The 22,807-nt window shown below is 47.5% G+C and overlaps 1 protein-coding gene across 1 annotated transcript in view; it reads right to left on the reverse strand.

The window, feature by feature from the left end:
• Nucleotides 1–22,807, reverse strand: part of LOC143398987 (dedicator of cytokinesis protein 2) — a 401,674-nt gene that overhangs the window by 61,794 nt on the left and 317,073 nt on the right. The window contains exons 31-34 of the mRNA XM_076855686.2: nt 22,037–22,137; nt 21,889–21,947; nt 9,412–9,560; nt 812–897 (exon numbers count right to left, since the gene is read on the reverse strand). Coding sequence (XP_076711801.2) covers nt 812–897; nt 9,412–9,560; nt 21,889–21,947; nt 22,037–22,137 — 395 coding nt within the window. The remainder of the gene's footprint in view (nt 1–811; nt 898–9,411; nt 9,561–21,888; nt 21,948–22,036; nt 22,138–22,807) is intronic.

Consider the following 22,807-nt stretch of genomic DNA (forward strand, 5'->3'; position numbering starts at 1 on the left):
GAGTTGTGTGTGTGTGTGTGTGTGTGTGTGTGTGTGTGTGTATGGGGATGTGGCTAAGAGTACCTGTTTCTTTTTTTCAGCAATAAAAATGATCTGCGATTGACTATGGTGATGGTGGCACAGCTCTGTGAAAATGTCAAAGGTCCCTGAATTCTTGCTTTGGGTAGATTATATGGCTTGTGAATTATATTTCAATAAAGCCGTAAAAACAAAACCACGTCCTGACTCCTAGTCTGGTGATCTTGGGCACAGTACCACCCACTGCCTGCCCCAGGCCTGCCTGAGCACTGAAGTCCGGTCCAGCCAGGTTCAAGTCCCTGCTGTCCACTCCACTAGCTGTTCCCAGCTTGCTGGGACAATACGTTTGCTCCCTGAGCCTCAGAGGATCCAGGCGAGCATACCTAAGCCCGGGAGGCATGTGAGAGAGAGCACGCACTTGGCACAATACCGTGCCCCAGGGGCGCTCAGTAAATGCGGATCTCATCAAATCAATATCACAAATTTCATTGTCACAAATTTCATTGTCGCAAATTTCAAAGGAAAAGAGCAATCGTTATTCCGCAATTCAGACCCAGCCTGGACATTTTGGCATTGATGGATTATTTCTTTCTTTTTGACACAGCAAAGCTTTTTTCTATCTGGCCCATTATGTCAACATCAAATAAATGTCCAACGCAGAGAGAAACGTGAGGCTCCTTCCCCAAAGGCATCTCCTGGTCCCCACAAGCCCTAGACTGGTCCCTAGGGGCGATGGCCACGTGGGGACCCTGGAGCTTGCCCGTAGCCCCTGGCCCGTGTGGCCTACACTCACATGGACTCCAGCAGCTGCACGTACTGCTCGTCGCCTCGGCCCCCTTCCACCTCGTGGTCCAGCTTGAGGATGATCTCGTTTTCAAACTGAGGATGGAGAGAACAGAGGCAGAGGCAGCATTAGATGGCTGAGCACTACAATGGGTCCGACCAGTCTGGTGGTGGGATACCCTGATGACTCAGACCTCAGGGAGCATCTCTTACCTCCCAGTGCAACTGCTGGGATCTGGGAAACAAAATGGACCAAGATGCCATGCCTGCCCCTGGAGTGTCTGGAGGGTGAGGGGAGCAAGGGCTGATGAGTGCTAGGGCAGAGATGGAGTATGTGCATGGGGTATGGGTAGGGGTGAGGGTGCATGCACATGTGTGAAGGCTTCCCACAGACTATGTCGTTTGGGCTTGTTTTCCAAAGTTGGGTAGAAATTCTGCTGGAAGGTGAAAAGGGAAAGGGAATTCCAAGCATGTGCAAAGGCCCAGAGGTATGTGACAGCTGCATCTTCAAGCATAGCACCCTTCAGGTGCACCTATCATTTCTGCTTGCCTATCATTCCTTTCTCTAGCTTGTGATCACCCTGGCCCTGAGATGGGCTGATGACCCCTCCCTGGTGCCAAGTGTGGATGCCCAACACAGGCCTGCTCATAATCAGGGTATTCCACCACCCAGACCCCAGGGCTAAGAAAGACTTGGGCCAAACCAATGAGAGTGCAGTCTGAAGCTTTGTTGGAACTCTTAGCAAGAGACTCTCTACTCAACTGGAAGATGGAGGTGGTAAGCCTGAGGCTCCCAAAGATGACAATAATGAAGAGTCTGCCTGCGAATCACACTCCTGCAGAGGAAAGCAGGGAGGAAATGCTAAGACACAGGGACCCCAGACCAATTTTGAGCATCTAGATTCAGCCATACAATTACACGAACTGATATATATATATATATATATATATATATATATATATGCAAATTATGTGTGTGTGTGTGTGTGTGTGTGTGTGTGTGTGTGTGTGTTGGGGGTGTTATCAGGCAGTCTATATTGGCGTTTTGTTACCTGCAACCCCCCCAAAATTTTTTTTTGCAAAATACAAGTAAGACTTGGAGCAGATGCTAGGCTTCAGAGTCAAGACCAGTGACAAGGGTGGTGGCCAGAGATCAGATGTTGCTGAGTGAGCAGAAAGCCAGTGTTCTCTAGTTCCACCAAATTCTATTGCATTGAAGCCAAAGGATGTTTTGTGTCTCTAGAGTGAACTTGAAGAAGCATTTCACGCAGTGAGGCTCATGGATTATTTAATGTCATCTTGAAGGCTCATGCTGCGTCTCTTCTATAGGAGTGTGAACCAAAATGGTTTGTGCTGTTTCAGTATCGTACCCTGAAGGGTCCATCCGGATCACAGAGGCCCCTTCTCCCCGACTCACCATTAAAAAGGAAACCAGCACCTGGAGAGGGGAAGGGGTCCCTTGGCAAAGTTACTGAGACCCCGGGAGGCCTTGGGGACTCCTGGCTCCTAACTCAGCCTCTTTACAGTCAGTCTTCATACCACCCTGTGAGGCCTGAGGTCAAGGGTCACCTTTAAAGGTGATAATGCATGACGAGCAGCCAGCCCTGCCCTGGCTGGCACAGCCTCCAGTAAGTGTCAGTTACGATTACAGATGCAGTAGAGGCTCTCAGAGTTTAAGTGACTTGTCTAAAGTCTCAGATGGATGGCAGGGACCTTTGGCAGCTCTTTCCAGCACATAAAGGATGGAGCCCAGTCAAGTTAAAGTCTTTACTGGCAGGAACCAGATTCACTCTCCCCTCAGGTCTGCATCTCACCTGTGAGGCCGTGTTCCTTACTTTTGTGGGTGACGGGTCCACAGAAGGGACCAGAGGTTTATGCTGACACAGCACAGACGCAAAGGGATTTCCTAGAGCTGCCACAGTCGGGGAAGACTTATTGAAACAGACTCACCAGGCCTGGGCAGATGGGCGTGTTGTGCTAAGTGCTGAAAAGAAGAACGTTCTAGTTGGGGAACGGTCTGAGCAAAGGAGTGGAGGTGGAATGTGGAGGGTCGAGGAGGACATCCCAGCTGCAGCAGACGCCCAGAAAGATGAAGAAGAGGAGATAAGAACGGGGGCCTGGGGGGGGCCATCTGGGAGGATCGGGGCTGCCACCTGCATAGGGTCATGCCCCTCCCGTGCAGCTGCCCAGCACTGGGTTTGTGTTAATTATTACCCAGGGCTGTTTCCATCAATTTCTTTTTTTCACTTCTATGACCAAAGACCTGACAAGAACAATTTCAGAGGAGGAAAGATTTATTTGAGACTCATGGTTTCAGGTCTCAGTCCACAGCCAGCCAACTCCATTGCCCTGGGCCCAAGGTGAGGTAGGACATCCTGGCAGAGAGTGTGGAGGAGGAAAGTAGGTCAGGACATGGCCACCAGGAAACAGAGAAAGTGACTACTCCACTCACCAAGGACAAGATATGAACCCCAAAGGCATGACCCACTACCTCCTCGAGCCACACCCCTCGTACCTTCCTACAGTCACCACCCTGTTAATCCATTCAAGTGGATTAAGGCACTGGACAGGTTTGGGCTCTCATAACCCCATCATTTTGCCTCTAAACTTTCTTGCTGTGTCTAACACATGAGCTTTCGGGGGATACCTCAGATCTAAACCATAACAGGGGCTTTGGGGGTTCAGAGATGTCTTCTGTGACATGCCTAGAGCAGAAAGCAATACAGCTGAGGGACAGGCTCTGCTGTTAGGCTGAGCATTGAATCCCTCCTCCATTCCTTCCACCATATTGAGAAAAACCAGCACATCTTCCCAACCCTGTTTCATGACTGATAGAACAAAATATTTTCTTAATGGGCCAGAGAATACCTATTTTAGATTTTGTGTGCAAGGTGTGTGCCCTGTCACAAGTTCACTGCTGCACAAAAGCAGCCACAGAGAAACACTGGGTGTGGCTGTGATCCAATAAATCTTTATTTATAAAATGGGTAGCCAGATGACGTGGGCCTGCAGGCTATTATTTGTGGGGCCCTGGTCCATAGGGTGGTGTAGCATGGAGCAGGTGGGAGGACCAGGGGTAACTGGACATGAAAAGCCCCGGAGAAGTTGAAGGCTCCAGTGTGCACCGTGCTGGCTCCACCTCTCACCACTGCTAATGCTACTGGAAAGCAGCTCGGGGGAGGAAACCAGAATTTTCTCTTGCCTGAGAGGTTCACTGGGAGCTGTTGGCACCGTTCCTCCCCGGGAGATCAACTTTCCTTTGGAGCAGAGGATGTGGTAAATAAGCACTTGTGTCAGGGTCACAAAAGAGTCTGCTGGGAGGGAAATTGCAGGGTGCCAGGAATGGGCAGAGCCAGATGATGCCAGCCAGCGTGTGCACCCGCTGGGTGGGGTGGAGTCAAAGCCCATCAGCCACCTCCCAGGACCACTGCTGTGGCTATGGCCGCAGGCTTTGGGTTAAGTTTTGCTTTGACATTTTTTTTCAGCCAAGTTAATAAATTTTCCCGATGGTCAGTTTTCTCATCTGTTAAATGAAGATTTAAAACAGCATCCACTCCATAGAGGAGCTATAGTGAGGAGTGAAAGGGGAAATCATGCGTAAAAGGCCCAGGGTGGGGTTTGGGTGCATGGTAGGTGCTCAATAAATGTTAGTGCTGACCGTCACTTGTCACTGTACTGTCACATCATAATCTCGGTCAATATTTATAATAGCCATGAGAGAGGATATCCCCATTTTACAAAGGAGTAAACTGAAGCCAAAGGCTTGTCTTGGGTTTAAAGGATGGATGAACTTGAGCTAGGGCACACCCAGGCGCCCAACACAGGCAGCCTATCTCTCACGTACTATGCCATGTCACAGTGACAAGCCTCACCCTGACATTGTTGCTCTGCAGAGCTCCAGAGGCAGTTTGGTTCCTCCAAATTAATTCCATTTTCACCCACAGCCTCGTGACTACATCACTTCATTAACCCCTCACACCACCCGGACAGGTGGTGTGTGTTAGCGGGAATCCATAGGTTGCGTTGACAGAAGTCAGACTCTACCGAGGCCCAATGTGAACCTTAAGAAGCCTGGTCAAGAACGAGGGAGTGAACCTCAGGAACCCAAGCTCTTGAGGCCTCATCTCCTCCCCTCCCCTCAAGGCCCTTGGGGCCTCACATTTGCAGTGGCCTCCCACACCCTGTGTGTTGTCCTGGGGTGGGAAGAGGCAGGACTGGGAGGGAGCCGGAGAAGATGACGTCATGTGAGAAGGAGGCCTTTGGGAGTCTTGTAGCTGCCTAATTTTCTTTGATCTCTAATTGCTTCAATTCATCCCTCAAAGAGCTTGGGCTTGGGAACCTGTAAAGGTATTATGATATTCATTTTACATTGGCGGGAACTGAGGCTCAGAAAGACCAAATGACTTATCAAAATTTATTCGGTTTAAGCTGGGTGTGGTGGTACATGCCTGTAATCCCAGTGGCTTGGGAGCCTGAGACAGGAGGATCCCAAGTTTGAAGACAGTCTCAGCCACTTTGCAAGGCCTGAAGCAACTTAGTGAGACCCTGTGTCTAAATAAAAACAAAAAGGGTTGGGGATGTGGCTTAGTAGTGCTTAACCCACCCCTGGGTTCAATCTCTAGTACCAAAAAAAATCATTTCATTTATAAGGAGTAATTTTACTGTCTGATTTCAAAGCAGTTTCTAGTACACAGTAGGTGCTGGGTACATATTTATTAAATTGATTTGCTCTTTCTACATTAGGTTCCAAACCATTTCAATCACCAACCCACTCCATGCCAAGACTCAGTCTCAATACAATCTGCCAAACTGATATCTCCATCAATTACTTCCCTCAACACAACTGCAAACTTCTATGATCCCAAGTACTATCCTACGTGATGCTGTCTCTGGATTCTGATTATCTCTGGAAAATCTCCTGCCTGCTTAGGGCCCAGACCTACAAAGGCCTGGTACACAATCTTGTTCTGTAATTTGCATCGCAACTGACCATACTTCACAGTCTTATCACCCTAAGAAACCCACTCCTTCCTACCAATGTCACCCAGAAAGCCTGCATCCCTCCTTCCTCAAAGAACCGACCAGAAAGCCCACTGGTCTCCCCAGCTGCAGGGGATTTCTCAAGTAGTGGCAGGCAACCCCAGCTTCTGATGCCAGCTTCTCATAGGCCTCTTATTCTCCTGCCTTCGTGTAGGGCTCTGTGCAAAATGGCATTGTATAGAACATCCCCTGAAATGCTGTTCCCTGAGAGCTCTTGCCCTGAGATGTGCTGGGGTGGGGGGGGTCTAAGCACCTCCATTCATTCTGGGCACAGCGACACAGTGCCACCACATGTATGTCAGGCACTCTATAGGCACTGGGACTTCAGGGCCGAGAGGTCCCATCATGGCCTTTGTTCTGCATAGCACAATGGCACAGACTGGCCACACCAACCAGGGTGGTCATCCCAAGGCCCCTCCTGTCCACACCGACATCAAGTGAATCATAGAGTGCACCAGAGATGGGACATCCAGAGACCTTGAGATGGCCTGAGATGAAGGGCTGTACTCACGGTGAGTAAAGGTGTCAGTCAACCATCTATGGAATTTGGGTTAGAGAAAGAGACAGGGCAATCTGGCATTGGGATAGCAACATAAACAGAGTAGAGAGAGAGATTGCCTCAGGGCTTCCTTCTCTCTAGTCCCCAGTCCCCTGAGCCACTCAGAGTCTAACACCTTCCTGTCCTGGCTCCAGTCCCTTATGTCTCATTTGAGCAAATCTTTGTCTTTTGCTTCTGCATGGATCCCCCACCCTAGGAGAGAGGCTCATTTTCCCCAAGGCTGGGGCCAGAGCTAAAGGATGTCTAGCAAGGACATCAAAGGAAGAGCCCGGCCCCCAAAGGGCATGAGGGCAAGAGACTGGCAGGAAGTTGGTCTCAGCCAGACAGACTAGTGTGAACTGGGACACGGGGCCTGCTAAGTTTTCCTCTTGGATCTGCTATTTCCTTTAAAATATGTTTGAGTTTTAAAAAGGGAGCCGGGTCACATCCAGGCACCCAGTTCTTAGATGACACACTAAAGCTAGCATGCACATAAAGTCTGTTGGACTCCAGTCCCCAGATCTGGGGTCCACTCTGGTTCTGGCCATCAGGGCTGTTTGGCCCCTTTCCTGGTGACACCTTTCAGGACGGCTTACTCTGGGCCTAGAGCCACATGCCAGGGCCTGCTCGTCTCACAGCTGAACACCCACCAAGTACCCAGCTGGTTTTCACTTGGGCAGCTGCCCCATTAGTCAGTCTGATTGTTCTGCCTTTTGTGATAAGAGAGCAGCGAATTGAAGCAATGGGAGAACATGGAAACATCCCATTGTCATGGAAACACTCCTGGATGAGGTGCCCAAGGCAGGACCCCACACACCCCAAACAGATGGGCAGTACATCCCGAGAAAGCCAGGAGCAGGAATCCTCCAGAGAAGGGAACTTGCCCCAGCCTCAAGCCTCTAAGACCTAAGACTGGCAGATGTCTGAGGATGCCTCCATCCAGGCAGGGAACAGGTCTCATTTCAAATACTCAGCCTGTTTGGGCTGTCACCTCCTGTCCCCCAGCCCAACTGGTCAGTATGGTGTCTTCCTCCCTCTGAACTCCTCAGCCAAATTAGCTAATTAGAAGAATTAGCATTCTTCTGAGGTTTCTTGAAGAAGGGGCAGCTGGTCATTGGCCTTTCTGGGACTAGAGAGCTCCTTCTAATCCCCAAGAGGAAGAGTTCACTCACAGAGGAAATGTCACAGCAAACTAGTCACACCCTTCTTACAACAACTGAGCCCAAAGCGGGATTGTAGGAAGGGCAGATCCAATAGAGTATTTCTTGCACACACACACATTTGAGAAATTAAACAGGTTCCTTTGCTACAGAGCGACTCAGTTCTTGATGGTGTTAGCACACACTGGGAATCTCCAAGAGGAGTTAGGATGCTCAGTGGTACCCAAAGGTATCTAACCTGAACTTTCTTCCCTGGAGCACCCTATTGGACTGTGCACCACAGACCATGTTTGAGAAAGCTCTGCCCCAGAGGATGGCTCCTATTCCTTGAGCCGACATTGACTGTGGCCGTCTGGAGGCTGGATAGTGCAGTAGTTGCAGCAGGATCTAGGAATCAGGGGAACTCTGTCAGCCTCTGCTCTGCACTTTCTAGATGTGTGACTTGGGCAAATGATCTCACCTCTCCGTTTTGATTTTTCACCTTTCAGATGGAGTTGTAATAAAAAAAAAAGGCTACCAGAAGTAATGCATGGAAAGCACTTATAATGCCTGACACGTGATCGACACAAAGTCAATGTCAGCCACAGTTCTCATCCTCATTCTTCTTAGTAGGTGAGGTCCAGGAAGACATCAGAGCATGGCCCAGAGTATAAAACCAGGCAGTGTGCAATATTTTATCTACATTGGAAATGACACGAGTAGGGAGCACAGCTCTCTTAATGGACATGGCTCCTGGGATAGACTCTACAGGTCCAGAGATGTAGGCAGGCTGCCTGGTGAACATGCAGAGAAGTAACAGGAAGAAACTTGGGAAGAAGGACCCCCGCCCCCCAAGGCCAGGCCAAGCAGGCAGGGGAGGGGGGAGTAGGTGAGGAGCGGGAAGAGCATGGGGAGCAGCTGAAGGCTTAGCCCAGAAGCAGAATGGGCAGGACCTGGGAAACCCTGACCAGTGTGTCTGGACTTCCACCAGCAGGCATCAGAGAATCAATGAGAAGCATCCTAAGGAGGGGAAGTTTGGAATCTGTTGCCTTTTAAGAAGGCACTGTAAATACAATTATTTGGTGGTAGGACGTGGTACAGGGTGACAGGCAGAAACATGAAAGGAGGAGCCAGTTGGGGGTGAACGAGGTGAGCAGGTGGGCAGAAGGGGAGGAGGAGGACCCCGGGGAGCACTGGGGCTGCCTGGCTGTGACCTGGGGGCCACCCTTCCTCCGTGGAGGGAAACGGGTCAGACACCAGCACCCACTGTGGAAACCAGTGCTTTCTTCCTATTCCAGAGCTTCGGAGCCAGTGGGCCCAGATGTAGTGGTCCCATCTTTTCATGAGACCTGAGTACCAATGAAAATCACAGGCCTGGCATTTTACAGAGGCTCTGGCTCCTGTGCTGGGAAGCCTGCTGTCCCTGTGCGCATGACGGATGCCTTCCAAGTGACAGTGCCTCTAACTTCATTTGCTGTCCATTTGATGTAGGGCTGAGTGTAACCCCTGGCTGGCAGGGTTTTCTTTTTCTAGATAATGTAGATCTTCAAAGTCATCTGGGAAGATGAAGCGCCAGACAATGGGGTGGGGAGAGTGGGGTGGGCGGGAACCCACCAGAGCCATTAGGGAGGAAAGCAGGACTCTAACACCCTTGGGAAGGGACCGAGCAGATGACAGCAAGACAGGCATTTTCATCTTGGCCTGGGGCAGAACGGCATGATGGAGCACTGACCAAATCTGATATGCCAGCTCATTCCGGGCACATGAATGAATGTCCCTCTCCTGCCATGGAGCCTCTGAAAGAAGCTCGGGCAGACGGAATAAGGGTATCATTATGAGGAAATGGGCTGGGAATTAGGGATGCTGGTGAGAATTTCCGGCCTCATTTTTTACCTTTTTGAAATCCCCGCTCCTTTGATATTCGCACAGCATCATGTCGAAGAAGATTGGTATGGTGGCTTTCCGGAGCTCAGCCTCGGGGATCAGTGTCATCTCTAATATAGGTCCTACCATGCCTGGGATGAAGCAGATTTTGTTCTGGCCTGAAAGAGAAGAGGGACATAGGCACATAAAACATTTGCATGGTGCACAGGTCCTTCTGAAGCCTGGGGTAGGAAGAAAAGGAGCCCAAATAGGAGCCAGAGTTATCACCAACGTGGGTGCTTCCTGGGAGCCTGGCACCGACTTGAAAGCGGTACACTTGTAAGCGCTGTGAGAGGCGCAGGCAGCGTCCCAAATAAGCCCCATTAGGAAGGCTAACGACGCGGGTCCCTGTTCACCAGGCCTCTCGCCTGCATTATCTCCTCCACAAATGCGGCCCTCATTGAAATTCTAAGTGGCGATGAAGCACGGGGATAATTGGAATTATGTCTGTCTGCATCACAAGCCATGTTTCTGAGGTTTGGAAAAAATGTGCTTTTTACCAACGGCTTCATGAAAAAAGAAAATCAAAACCAGCTGCCAAGAACCTGCTAGAATGGTCTGGTGGGTGGAACAGCGGGGCAAAAGCATCACTTTAGAGTCAGGTAGACCACAACTCCTTAGTCCTCCTGTTGCTCTCAAGGCATTCCCAGTGGCTCCCCTCCTTGCTGTCAGCATTCTGCCACAGGGTGCTCTCAGGGTCACAAAGCTACCTTGCTTCCTGCACACAGGCTGCTCTGTTGAAAAGGTTCCTCCTGGTCTCCTCCCTGGCTCCCCCTTCTGCACTGCCACCTGGCTGCCCATCTTCCCTTAGATGCTCCTTCCTCTGGGAGAAACCCCCCTGCCTCTCACACTGTAGCCACGGCTAGATCAGAGTCCTCCCCGCCTCCTCGTGTTCTGCCTTCTCCTCCAACTTTGAAATGATACCTTGACTTTGGGAGTCCTTTGACTAACATCTGCCTCTCCCACGGAGAGCTTCATGAAGGTAGAAGCTGTATCTGTTCTCCTCATTGTATCAATTACATCAAGCATAGCACGTAAAAGAAGCTCAATCAGTATCAGTCCAATGAGGAAATACATTAGTCTAGCTCCCACACGCGCCAGCCACGTGACTTGGAGATCATATGAAAATATGCACTCAGCACTGAGCCTGGAATCAGCACCCTTTGGCAGGGGTAGTGTGGGCCAGTGATTAAGGACACTGATTTATAAATTGATCCTACCGTCAACTAACTGTGTAATGTTGGGCAAATTTGTCTCACCTCTTGGGGCCTCAATGTCCTCACCTGTAACGTGGGATAATAATAATAATCATGTCATAGGATGGCTTTCAAGGGTAAACAAATTGTTATTGACTGAGCAGCCAGGTCAGTGCTTTGCATGTGACATACTTGATGTAGTGTTATCTATTCTCATTGTGATGTTGGGTTAAAATGAACCACAGAGTGGAGGCTTGTTGAGCAGCACTGAGCAGATGGCCCAGAACACACATCAGGAGTGGCAGCAATGAGGAATAAAGAGGACCCCACAGGACCTATAGAGATTCCCTGGGGATGGAGGATAGGCATATTCCAGCGATCCTGCTGCTGAAGTCGGCACTGTGCCTTTCATCTGCAGTTGCCTTTTTCCTCCAGATTTCCACAGCCCAAGAAACCCACCCAGGTCTTCTCCAACGTCAGGATGAACCCTTGCGGTCCTCGCCTAGGGCAGAGGGCTCCTGGGGGTGCAGCGGCTCAGGTGGTAGGGTGCATAGCCTGGCACATGGTTCCTTGGGATCAAAATAGAGGAAACAAGCCAAGAGGAAAGACAGAAAGAAAACACACTGGCATTCAGCCTAAGTGAGGATTAATGCTGGTATTTCCCCAGCATTAATCCTAGTCGAAGGCATCATTCTGTTGTGAGAACAAAATGGTGACGTCAGGCAGAGAGTTGAGTGAAATATAAAAGACACCTTTCTGGGCTTTCAGCTTCATTATATGATGCTTTTAGATTACACTTGAGCCTCAAGTCTTCACTTCAGCCCAAATAGGAGGAGAAAAAAAATCCTACTTTCTGGCAGGTTTCTAGTAATTGCTAATCTAGGTTTCTGATTCCATCCTTCAAGATCCTTTAAGTCTTTTTCAAGCCACACTGGGGTTTTGAAATTCAAAGTTGAGTGCAATAATAGGTAGAAGGTAAATGGGAAACTGTCAGATAAGTCACTTGCAGAATGGAGAAATTGCTTATGCAACCAAGGCCTTTAGAATACTGGCGGCATTAGGTACAATAAGGATAAATTTAAGATGGCTTAAAATAAAGGGCAGACATGCTCTGGACAGGGGATTTCTGAGATCCTTTTGACCTGTGTTCTTTATAGTCTGTTGAGGCAATATTTGGCAGAACAGGGCAAGGGAAAGAGTGATGAGGATCTGTAAATACAGTGTGATCTCAATGATCCTTTCAATGCTCCCCGGGAAAGTTCATTCCTTTATATTAAAACAAACAAACAAATAAAAAAGAGTTTCAGCACATTGGATTTTTCATTTAAGATTTAAGTCAACCAAATGTGTGCACACGTGTGTGCAGGTCTTTCTATACATGGTTGCATTAAATATATATATATATATATATATATATATATATATATATATATATACACACACACACAGAGAAAAAAATGTATGACTAATTGAATATAAAACTCATCTGGGGAAACAATTCTCATTCAAGAAACACACCTACTGTTATATTCAAAAAAGAACAAGAGAGGGAAATGGTTTGAGGGTCTTTTCCACATAATGGAAGCTGAACCTCACTTGGAACAGATAAGAAATAGAAAATACTTTTAAAGTGCCCGTGAGTCAGCAGATAAATCCAAACGCTGAGGGTCAAGGGCTTTAGGAAAGATGGAGGTGATGTGAGGGCAGAGGACAGCCCCTCTGTGTGGATGGGACACAGTTCCGTCAATCCCTGGCCTCTGTTTCTGATCTGTCCAATGACCTCTTGTAGTTGGGCAGGTCACTGACCCGGTGAGGCTGATGTGGGTCAGAAGGAGCACTCTGTCTGAGACTGCATGGACTTCTAAACACTGGCATGGACCCTAAAACGAGCAAGGACAAAGAGAGTGACATCTCCTGGGTCTCAGAGTCCAATAGACCTCTGGAGGACTCTGAAATAGATCTGGGCAGGTCAGGGAAAAAAGAATCCCTCATTCAGTTCAAAAGTGGCGAAAAGAACAGAGATCTCTGTTGCTTGGATTTAGGCTTGGAAAAGCCCCTTCCTCACAATGCAGAGGCAGGTACCCCTTCCTCAGGACAGGACCCATCCCTGCAGAATCCCTGAGCCTGACACCTGGGTCAGGCCCACAGCTGTCACTCACCTTCCCCAAACCTCTATGATCTCATCTGTAATGTGGAGATGGCAATCATATCTGCCTGGTAGAATCACCAAGTAGGTTAAAAGAGCAAATGTAAACAAAAGGCTTTGCAGTATGGCACATCAGGGAGCTCAGAAAGCCTTGCTGTTGCTGCTGACAAGGGACACTCGGGGCTCAGCCCTATGCCTAGTTCTGGAGAAAATAATTTAAAAAGACTCCATGCAACCCCATGAGCTCACTGGGCTTTCCATGGAACTTTGCAAGCTGATCAGTTTATTGCTTCACCTTTAGAGCAAAGAGATGACCTGGGGAGAGGGTCAGGATTAATCTGCCTTCACTATTATTTCTGATATTTATGGTCCTCTCCTGTCTTCTCTATCCCATTAAAATGTTCTCTAGTCTGTCCTCAGAGATCATTTAAAAGGCTCAACTTGACCTTGTTGATCCACGGCTTAAAGCCTGTCCAGGCTTCCATCGCTCTTGTGCTGCGGCCCCGCAGGCCTGTGTGGTCCTATGCCCTCTTTCCTACCCTGCCTCACGCTCCGGGTCTGCCTTTCGGCCATCTCCTGCCTCTTGCTCCTCCAGTGAACCTGCTCCTACCCCTTGGATCTTCACAATGCTCCCCCTCCCTGGCCCCCAAGCTCTTGCCTTTTTCCCCCCTCCCCTCCCACTCTGAATCCTGCCCCACACATGCCCCTGCAAGGCAATCTCACACATTCTCTGGAGTGCTGCTACTCAAACTGGAGGCTGCGGCCTACGTTTTTGCTGTGAGCTCTTGAAGTGTGGCTAATCCAAATGAAATGTGATTTAGGTGAAAAAAAAAATACACCAGATTTCAAATAATAAACTTTTAAAATCTGAAGAATGTTTTGTATTGAAGACATGTCGAAATGATAGCACTTTGTGATACAGGGTTGAATAAAATACCGACTTACGATTTTAGACTTCTCAATGGTGCAAAAGTGATTCAGGAAACAGCTGATGCTATGGCATGAGCAGTGTTGCTGAGCAGGATACTCAGTGGGTCAGGTGTGTGGAATGCACTTTCCACTTACGATATTTTCAATTTATGATGATTTTATTGGGACATAATCCCGTGGTAAGTCAAAGAGTATCTGCATTGCTACAGTTAGTTTCACCATTCCTTTTTAATATTCTTTTAATGTGGGACACTGAAGCATTTAAAATTAGACAGGTGGCTCCCGCTATATTTCTATAGGACCTGCTGCTCCGAGCTCAGGGCCTGGCTTTTCTTCATGGATGGTCTGTGGCTCACTCACTAGGTAGGAGTCCATTAGAGACTCTTGAGCACCCCGAGTTTCTGCTCTACAGTTATTTATCTTTGTGACCAAAATTAAATAACTCTACAAGTAGTACGCAAACTTTCAGTGCAATATCCACCAGTCCATGAGACCATGGCTAAGTCACGAACCCATCTTCAATTCTGACCACTGTCACTGGCACAAAGGCTAACATTTAGAGGGCTGGTGTCCAGTTGCTAGGGTCATAAGTCAACACAATTAGTGACTTCAAGCAGAATGAATTAATTTTTTTTTTTTTATATTCCTGGATAGCAGTAGTCTGAAAATAGGTTTTCCTGAGCTAATAAAACCAAGGTATGGGCAGGGCTGAGTTCCAGACTCCTCTAAGAAAGAATCTGCTTCCCTCCACTGCCAAGCTAGTTGAGGCTCCTGCCTGACGCGGCTTACAGCCCCTCCATGCAGAAGCAGCGTGGAGACTTCCTCAAATGTCTCTGATCCTCTCACCTCCTTTTGCAAGTATGAGGACCCCAGTTGGATAGTCCAACATAATCTCTCCATCTTCAAGGTCCTTAGCTCAATCACACTGAACAGTCTCTTTACCAGACAAGGTAACACAGACCACAGGTCCTTGAGGTAAGATGCAGACGTCTTTGGGGAGTTATTATTCTGCCTACAATACCACTCAATATTTGCTGTTAAATGAACAAATAAATGAGTGGATGAATGGATAGTCTCTCTAATCCCATTTCCGGTTTCTTCTCAGCAGCTTCTTCCACAGCCCTAGAGACAAGCTTGCTAAGATTGGAATATGAGCCTTTCCCCATCTTTCCTTTGGTCCTGACATGAATCACACTTTGGCGCCTAATTGGAGAGCCATTTCCTTCATTGGTTCTTGATCTTTGGTGTCTCCACTACACAACTCTTTTTTAAAAAGCATATTCCTGGGTTTCCCAGCTGGGTTCCTCCTGCAGGTCACGACCCATGCCTGATTTTTCATTTACCCTGAACCATGCCCTGGATTCAGCACCAAGCCAGGCACTCTGTAGATGCCTAAGTAGGAATAGCCTGATTGCTCTACCAGGACTAACAAGGGTGGTCTCCCCACATGTGCAGCTGGAATGCCAGCTGCTGGGATGTGTCTGTCTTTCCCATGACGACTATTAACACAGCAGCCTGGTGTTCAACCAAATGAATGTGGGAGGTTGAAGTGCAAAGTCATTATAGCAAAATGTGCATTGCTTTGTGCCCAACATAAATCAAATGTTACGATGCCACACTATCGGGAAAAACACAGGGCATTTGGCATTGTCTCAGAATCCGAAAACACAAATGGTGTTAACCCTTTAGTGGCTGAGTCCTCAACAGCATGGCGACCTTCTCCATACCAAGATCTCCCTGCCCACACCCCTTCTCCCAAACAGCAGCACGTGCGTCTGCACACACACACAAGTACTTCTAGACAATCCCTGGAAGAACGTTAAATAATCTTCAAGCTTGAGATGAGAGCCTCGCAATTAGCTATCTTACAATCAAAGGTTTGCCCAAGTCTTTCCTGATGAGAAGAAGATGCTGCTGCTGATCGCGACGTTGTTACTCTGATTGCTTCTGGCATTAAAACAAAATTTAAAAAACCAACATGCATTATGATTTAATCATCATCGGAGTCTTCTGAAAACAGTTAGTTGGCTATTTCACACCCTATGAAAATAATTTGCATACCCCTTGGAAAAAATTATTCATAAGAACACTGGACTTGGGGTCCAGAGAAAGGTTCTTTCAGACTATCCAGGCGCGGATTTGCTGTTGACCTTTGAAGTAGCCCTGTGGTTCTCTAGGCCTCGCTTGGCAACATTACCTGTAAAATCCATGGGTGGGAGGGTGGGGGGACTGCTTGATAGGATGTGTCCCCTAGGGGTGGAACAGAAACCGGACCTCCATGGCTAAACTGAAGCTTTAATCTTCTTCCTCAAAAAGAAGTTGGAAGGGGGTCGGTGAGGAGCTGCTCCCCCATCCCTGGCATGACACGTTTGTCCTCCTGCCTTCAAGATGGATGCTGCTTCCCCAGGTACCTTGTCATTTTTCAGTAAGGAAGAGGAGCAGGGCGATGGGCAAAAGATGTGCTAGTATCATGGTTGAATCTGAGACTTGCCCTAAAGGTTTGTCTGTTGAAGGTCTGGTTCCCAATGCAGCAGCCTTCAGAGGGGGACTTTGGGGAAAGTGATTGGATCCTGAGAGTCCAAACTCATCAGTGAACTGACCCACTGATGCATTCATAATCTGATGGCATCATCAAGAAGTGGTTGAGTTCTTTATATATCCTGGAGATTCATGCTCTATCTGACATGCATGTGGCAAAAATTTGCTCCCTAAATGTAGGCTCTCTCTTCACCTCATAATTTTTTTTTTTTTGCTGAAAAGAAGCTTTTTGGTTTGAGTCCATCTCATTTATTAATTCTTGATTTTATTTCTTGCACTTTAGGAATCTTGTTAAGGCAGTTGGGGCCCAGTCTGGTGTGATGAAGATTTGGACCTACTTTTTCCTCTATTAGACTATGGATCTCTGGACTAATTCATTGGTCCTTGATCCAATTTCAGTTGAGTTTTGTGCATGTTGAGAGATAGGGGTTTATTTTCATTTTGCTGCATATGGATTTTCAGTTCTCCCAGCACCCTTTGTTGAAGAGGCTATCTTTTCTCCAATGGATGTTTTTGGCACTTTTGTCTAGTATGAAATAACTGTAATCTCCAGGATATAAAAAGAACTAAAAAACTTAACACCAAAAAACAAACAACCCAATCAATAAATGGGCAGAACAGACACTTCTCAGAAGAAGATATACATGTGATCAACAAATATATGAAAAAATGTTCAACATCTCTAGTAATTAGAGAAATGCAAATCAAAACTACTCTAAGACTTCATCTCACATCAGTCAGAATGGCAGCTATTATAAAGACAACAACAATAAGTGTTGGCATGGATATGGGGGAAACGGCACACTCATTCATTGCTGGTGGGACTAAAAATTGGTGCAACCAATTGGAAAGCAATATGGAGATTCCTTAGAAAACTTGGAATGGAACCCCATTTGACCCAGATATCCCATTCCTCGGTCTATAACCAAAGGACTTAAAAACAGCATATTATAATAATGCAGCTGCATCAATGTTTATAGCAGATCAATTCCCAATAGCTAAATTGTGGAAGCAACCTAGATGCCCTTCAATAGATGAATGGATAAAGAAACTGGTATATATACACAATGGAATATTAGTCAGCATTAGAAGAAAATAAAATTATGGCATTCGCAGATAAATGGATGGAGTTGGAGGATATCATGCTAAGTGAAGTAAGCCAATCCCAAAAAACTAAAGGATGAATGTTCTCTCTGATAAGTGGATTCGGATCCATAATGGTGGGAGGGTATGGAAAAAATGGAGAAACTTTGGGCAAAGGAGAGGAAAGAGTTGGGAGAGACATGGGGGCAGGAAAGATGGTGTAATGAGATGGACATCATTACCCTAGGTATGTGTATGACTGCACATATGGTGCGATGCTACATTGTGCACAACCAGAGAAATGAAAAGTTGTGCTGCAATTGTATACCATGAATCAAAATGCATTCTTCTGTCATATATACTTAATTAAAATAATAGAATTAATTAATAATAAAATAAGTGGTTGAAATGCAAAAGTTGGGGCCTAGTTGAAGGGTGAGGGTCTTTGGGGGTGGGCCCTTGGGGACTATTTTTTGCACCCAGCCCCTTCCTCCCTCTCTCTGTCTCTTTCCCTTTCTCCCCCCATCTCCCTTGCCTCATCCTTCACTCTTTCTCCTCCCCTCTGCTTCCTGGCCACCATGAAGTAAGTAACCTCTTCTGCCACTTGTCCCCACCACCATGATGCTCTCCCTCACCTCAGGCCCCAAACAATGATGCCAGTGAACCATGGCCTGAATTATGAGCCCAGATAAATTTTTTCTCTGCTGTTCTTCTCAAGAATTTTGTCTTAGCAATGACTGTCACAGCTGACTAATATAGTCAGAGTTACTGAATCTGTCCCCTTTCCATCTCTCTCTCTCTCTCTTTTTTAAAATAGGTTTTTTTTTAAAAAAGTGTTTGCTGAATTCTCAAAAAGTGTGTACCTGTTGTTTCTCATGGGACAGATCTGGGTAACATGACCACCTCCTATTACAAGACATTGTTAACTGAGCACATTGGAATTCAGAGAAAAATAATCAGGGTCCAATTAGCCAGGAAGAAGAGAATAGCTACTCCACGGGCCATCAGCAAAGTCTAGTCACAGACTGCTTCCAAGTGTCACTCCATCTCTGACATTGCATGAACAGCATTTTAAAACCTATCATTACCCAGTGTAGTGGTCTCACCACATTGGTCCCTAATGCACACAGTGCTTGGTTCTGGTGAGGATCCTCAAGTTAATCTCATTAACATGAGCTTGCTCACTCCAGTACCCGGTGGAGCACAGGGTGGGGTGCGATGGGGGTGGGGGGTGTCTGCCTCAGCTTTCTGTTCTTACCCATGAAAAAGACAGGCAAAGAGAAGCGGAAGTCTAGAGAGCCAGGGAAACTACTTGGGGCTTCTTCTTCTCCAAGAGCCTGGCCAAGAGGTGAGGGAGCAGCTCAGCAGCCTTCATTGCTTGCTTATTTATTTATTTATTTATTTATTTATTTACTTATTTGCAGGGAGCATCCTCAGTTTGACTTCTGCCCACAAGTCCTTCTTCCTGGAATGACATCCTGGATATTCCTCTGGGAAACTCTGCCTGCCTCCTTGGATGTAGACTTGGTGGGAACTTCAAGAAGGAACAGGGCATCCTGCAGGTGATGAGGCCACACCACCTGCCCTGGCTTTTGGAGTGGCCATCACCAGGACTTTCCAACCTTACTCTCCAGCAACTCCTTGCCCTCCCAATAAACACTTCCCTGATTAGAAGCCACAATGAATGCCCCTTTCTTGAAGGTCCCCCAGCCTGACAGACACGTCTTTTAACTGCATTCATTCATCCTGTGGGTATTTGTGAGCGGCGAGGAGTTTGTGTGGTTCCAGAGCAATGGCTCTGGCCAGTGAGCTTGTCTGGCTTATGGCTTTAATCCATGAAATGACCTTGAACAAACCCTTTCTCTTCCCTAGGCCTCAGTTTCTTCAGTGATAAAACGGTGGGTTGGACCAGACCCATAGTTGCCAACCATTCTCTACAATACTTTGGGATTTCCCCAGAAAACCCTCAGAGGTCTACATCAGAACAGCCCATTATAATAACCTCTGAGCCCCCAGTTCACTTTAATTAGAACAGTTCAACTTCCATCCAATTTACTTATCAAGCATGGATTTTTTTTTTTTATTAGCTAAAAATAAATGTTTGAAGAATGCTGGACATCACGATCTCTAAGAGCCCTTCTAGCTGTGGAGCTCTGTGATTCTAAGCAGGTCGAATACTTGGTAACATCTCTTCATTCATCAGCAGAATTGGTGCAGGAATGTCTGCCAAAACACACTCTATATCTAAATAAAATCTTCAGTGTGCAGAACAATGCAGCAAAGGACATTCAGAAAAGAGCAGGCTGTTTGGGACAACTGGAGACGAAACATGGCTTCGTGTGTCACAGTTCTGGCAGGGCCTGTGGTGTGGCGCTGGGAAGAGCCCCACCGCAGCCCTAGCTGGTCTCTGCTGTTATAAAGCAAAGCACGCAAGTGAACTGAATCTGAGCCCCATCCTTTTGTTGGGCACATGCAATGTTTTGAAAACTTTCAATTAGTTATCATTAATATTCATAAATTGCAAAATGCATTAAGAGATCCAGTTTCCTGGCTCGTTTTGAAAAACTGGGAGATGTGACAATAACCGGCTTATGTTCCAGTAGGACAGCCATCAGCTGAAAAGGGGTTTCCACTAGTGCAGGTCCGCTCTCTTGGCCCCAGGCCCCCAGCTTCTCCCCATGTGTGAGTCTGCACTTATACTAGACCTTTCCCCCTGATTGCAAAGCAAAAGTAAGTGAAGCGTAAATTATTTTTTATACCTCTGTCCTTAGTGGAGAAGCAAAAAAAAAAAAAAAAAAAAAAAATAGACTGAGAAAGATGCTTTTCCAGAGAAACAAGGTAAAGATGGTAACCCTCTCTCCAGGGGACATTTGTCAACGTCTGGAGATGTTGGTCATCATAACTGGGGAAAGTGCTGCTGGCGCCTTAGAGGGCAGAGGCCAAGGAGGTGGCTCACTGCACTGCGATGCACAGGGCATCCAGAGAATCACCCTGCTGCAAACCTTGACAGCACTTACTTTGCAGAATTCCTGTGGGTTTCCTGCGACCTGTCCCTTCACTTTCTACGTTACTGGCCTGGGTCCTGCCCTGCAGGCGTTAGTGAAACAGGCCAGGTTCGTGATGAAGTAGCCAGAACAGCAAAACTTGCTTCTGTCCTGATGGGGCCAGGGTGAGAATAGCGGTAACATCCAACAAGGGCGCGGTGTCCTCCGTGGCTTCATTTGCCCCAGGTTTTGCTTGTGTCTTCATAAGCACCCAGTGAGAAGGTACTATATCCCCTGCAAAAGCCTGAGGATGCTACATCCGACTGCTTGAGACCTCATAGCTTATACATGAAAGGGCAAGGCCCAGGCAGGGATGTGGCAGTCTGTTCTGGGCGTGGGCCCTCAGCTCTGCCCTGGACTTGTGAACCAACCCTCAGCCTTCCTTTCATCATTGTGCTCTTTGCTGGAGGCTGATGCTACCAGCAACTACAGGACACAGGTTGATGATCTCTCTACTGTGCTGTTCTTCCCTGCCCACTCTCAGAAGATGCACCGTGCTAGAAAGAGCAAGCAATTGCTGTCCAGAAAATCTAACGGGGATTGGCAGCCTAGGACATGTGGGGAAGCAGAAAGCAAAGTATAGGGTGGTAATAAAGAAGTGGGCACAGCCACTATAAATGCCTCCATTGAATAAGGTCAATAGCAAGTCCAGGACAGAGTAATTAAGCATCAGAGTGTCTAGTAGGAAGCCTCCAAATAAGAGATAGAGACTCTCATTCTCCACTGCTGTTCACCCACCCATCCATTCATCCATCCATCCAGCACATATTTATGAAGCAGGATTCAGGCTAGGTTGGGCAAGGTTGATGGGCCCTGTCCTCAAAACTGAATGAAATCCATGCTCTGAGACATCCACTGTTTAATCTCAAGCAACTCCCTCTTTGAGCTCCTGTCTGACAGAGGGAGGGGGAAAGTTTCGTCTGGCAGGAGGTGATGGGAAGATTAAATAACATCACCTTAGCATGGGCCTCATTTAGACTTTCAAGGAATGTCTCCCTGGTTCCGTTCTCCTTTCATGGATATCACTCAGGTAATCACACATGATTTCTGCTCACTTGGGCGTGGAACAACTTCTGGGGTCACCCATTGGCTCAGAAGACCCTCATATCCTCCCAAGAACCAATTCTCCTCCATGAGGTCAGAGGGTGTTTTGTGGACCACATCGCAGAACAGGATGCAGGATGCAGACTAGCCCACCAATCAGCAATGAGCATTCCCGTGACGCACCAGGATGTGAGTTCCCACAGAGAAGTCTTGGGCATTCCCCCCTCTTATTTCCAATTTGACTTCATATCCCCTCGGGAGCATAGAGCACAAGCAGATCCACATCTGCTCGGGTAGTGGGATGGGAGATGGGCACCCTCCCTCCTTCTGAGCACAATTAGACATGCATTAAGGGCTGAGGGTATGCACAGTGATAAATTGGGACGCCAAGCTCTTCCTGCCGAAACCCCTGTGGCCAGAGAACAGATGCTCTTCAGGAAGGAGTTGGACGTGTGTGCCTACTCACCAAGCTTGTACCACATATCACGGATGGAGAAGCCAATTAGCCGTCTCATGTCCCCATACCTAAGAGGAACAAAGATGTCCGCTTCAGGCCCCGTCTCAGAGCATCTGAGAGCCCCTCCCACTTGAGGAAATCCAATAATGCAACCTACTTATTCAGGATTTTGTTGTACTTGGCGTGTGAGAACTGCTCCAGCTGCAGAGAATCCTGAGTGATAAAAGCTACCGCCAGATGAAAATAGTTGTTCCACAGCTGTAAATGAAAGAGAAGAAGAGTCATGGAGAGGGTGTAAAGTGGGAAGGCATATTAAATGCTGGGTGATGTGAATAATTTATGAAGATGGCAGAAGACACGGGCAGAACCAGTTTAATTGTACGCGCTGCAATTTTCTAACTGGCACCGGCTCTGAAATTAACATGCTGGCCAAAGCAAGGACAATGGATGGATTTCTCTAGGCACTGACCATGTCCCCTCTCTGACAACAGGATTTGGGCAAGGATTATAGGGCTGGTGTTTTATTGTGGTGCTTTTTGTTTGTTTTTTTGAAAGACAAATAACTTGCCCCAACTGGGAGCCCTGGTGAGCTCTTTCCTGCTCTGAGGTGGGAGGATAAGGCAGTCCAGGACTCACAGCTTCTGTGGAGGTCCCCGAGTCACCTGGCAGCTCAGAGGATCAGCCTGAGTCCATTTTGTCTCAAAGCACATTTTGCCTTTCCCTTCCCCTTTGTTCAGTGGTCTTCAGGTGTGGTGCACTGACCACCAATGGCACCTCGGTGGGGGTTAGACATACCTCGCCCAGACCTGCTCAATCACCTTCCTGGGTGAGGCTTAGAAATCTGTATGTCAACTATCACGTGGGTGAGACTGGCTCACTTACCTGGAGCCCCCAGAGCTCAGTTTATATGTAGCCTTGTCATAATTGT

This window comes from Callospermophilus lateralis, chromosome 5 (genome assembly GCF_048772815.1).
Source record: "Callospermophilus lateralis isolate mCalLat2 chromosome 5, mCalLat2.hap1, whole genome shotgun sequence".
Lineage (NCBI taxonomy): Eukaryota > Metazoa > Chordata > Mammalia > Rodentia > Sciuridae > Callospermophilus > Callospermophilus lateralis.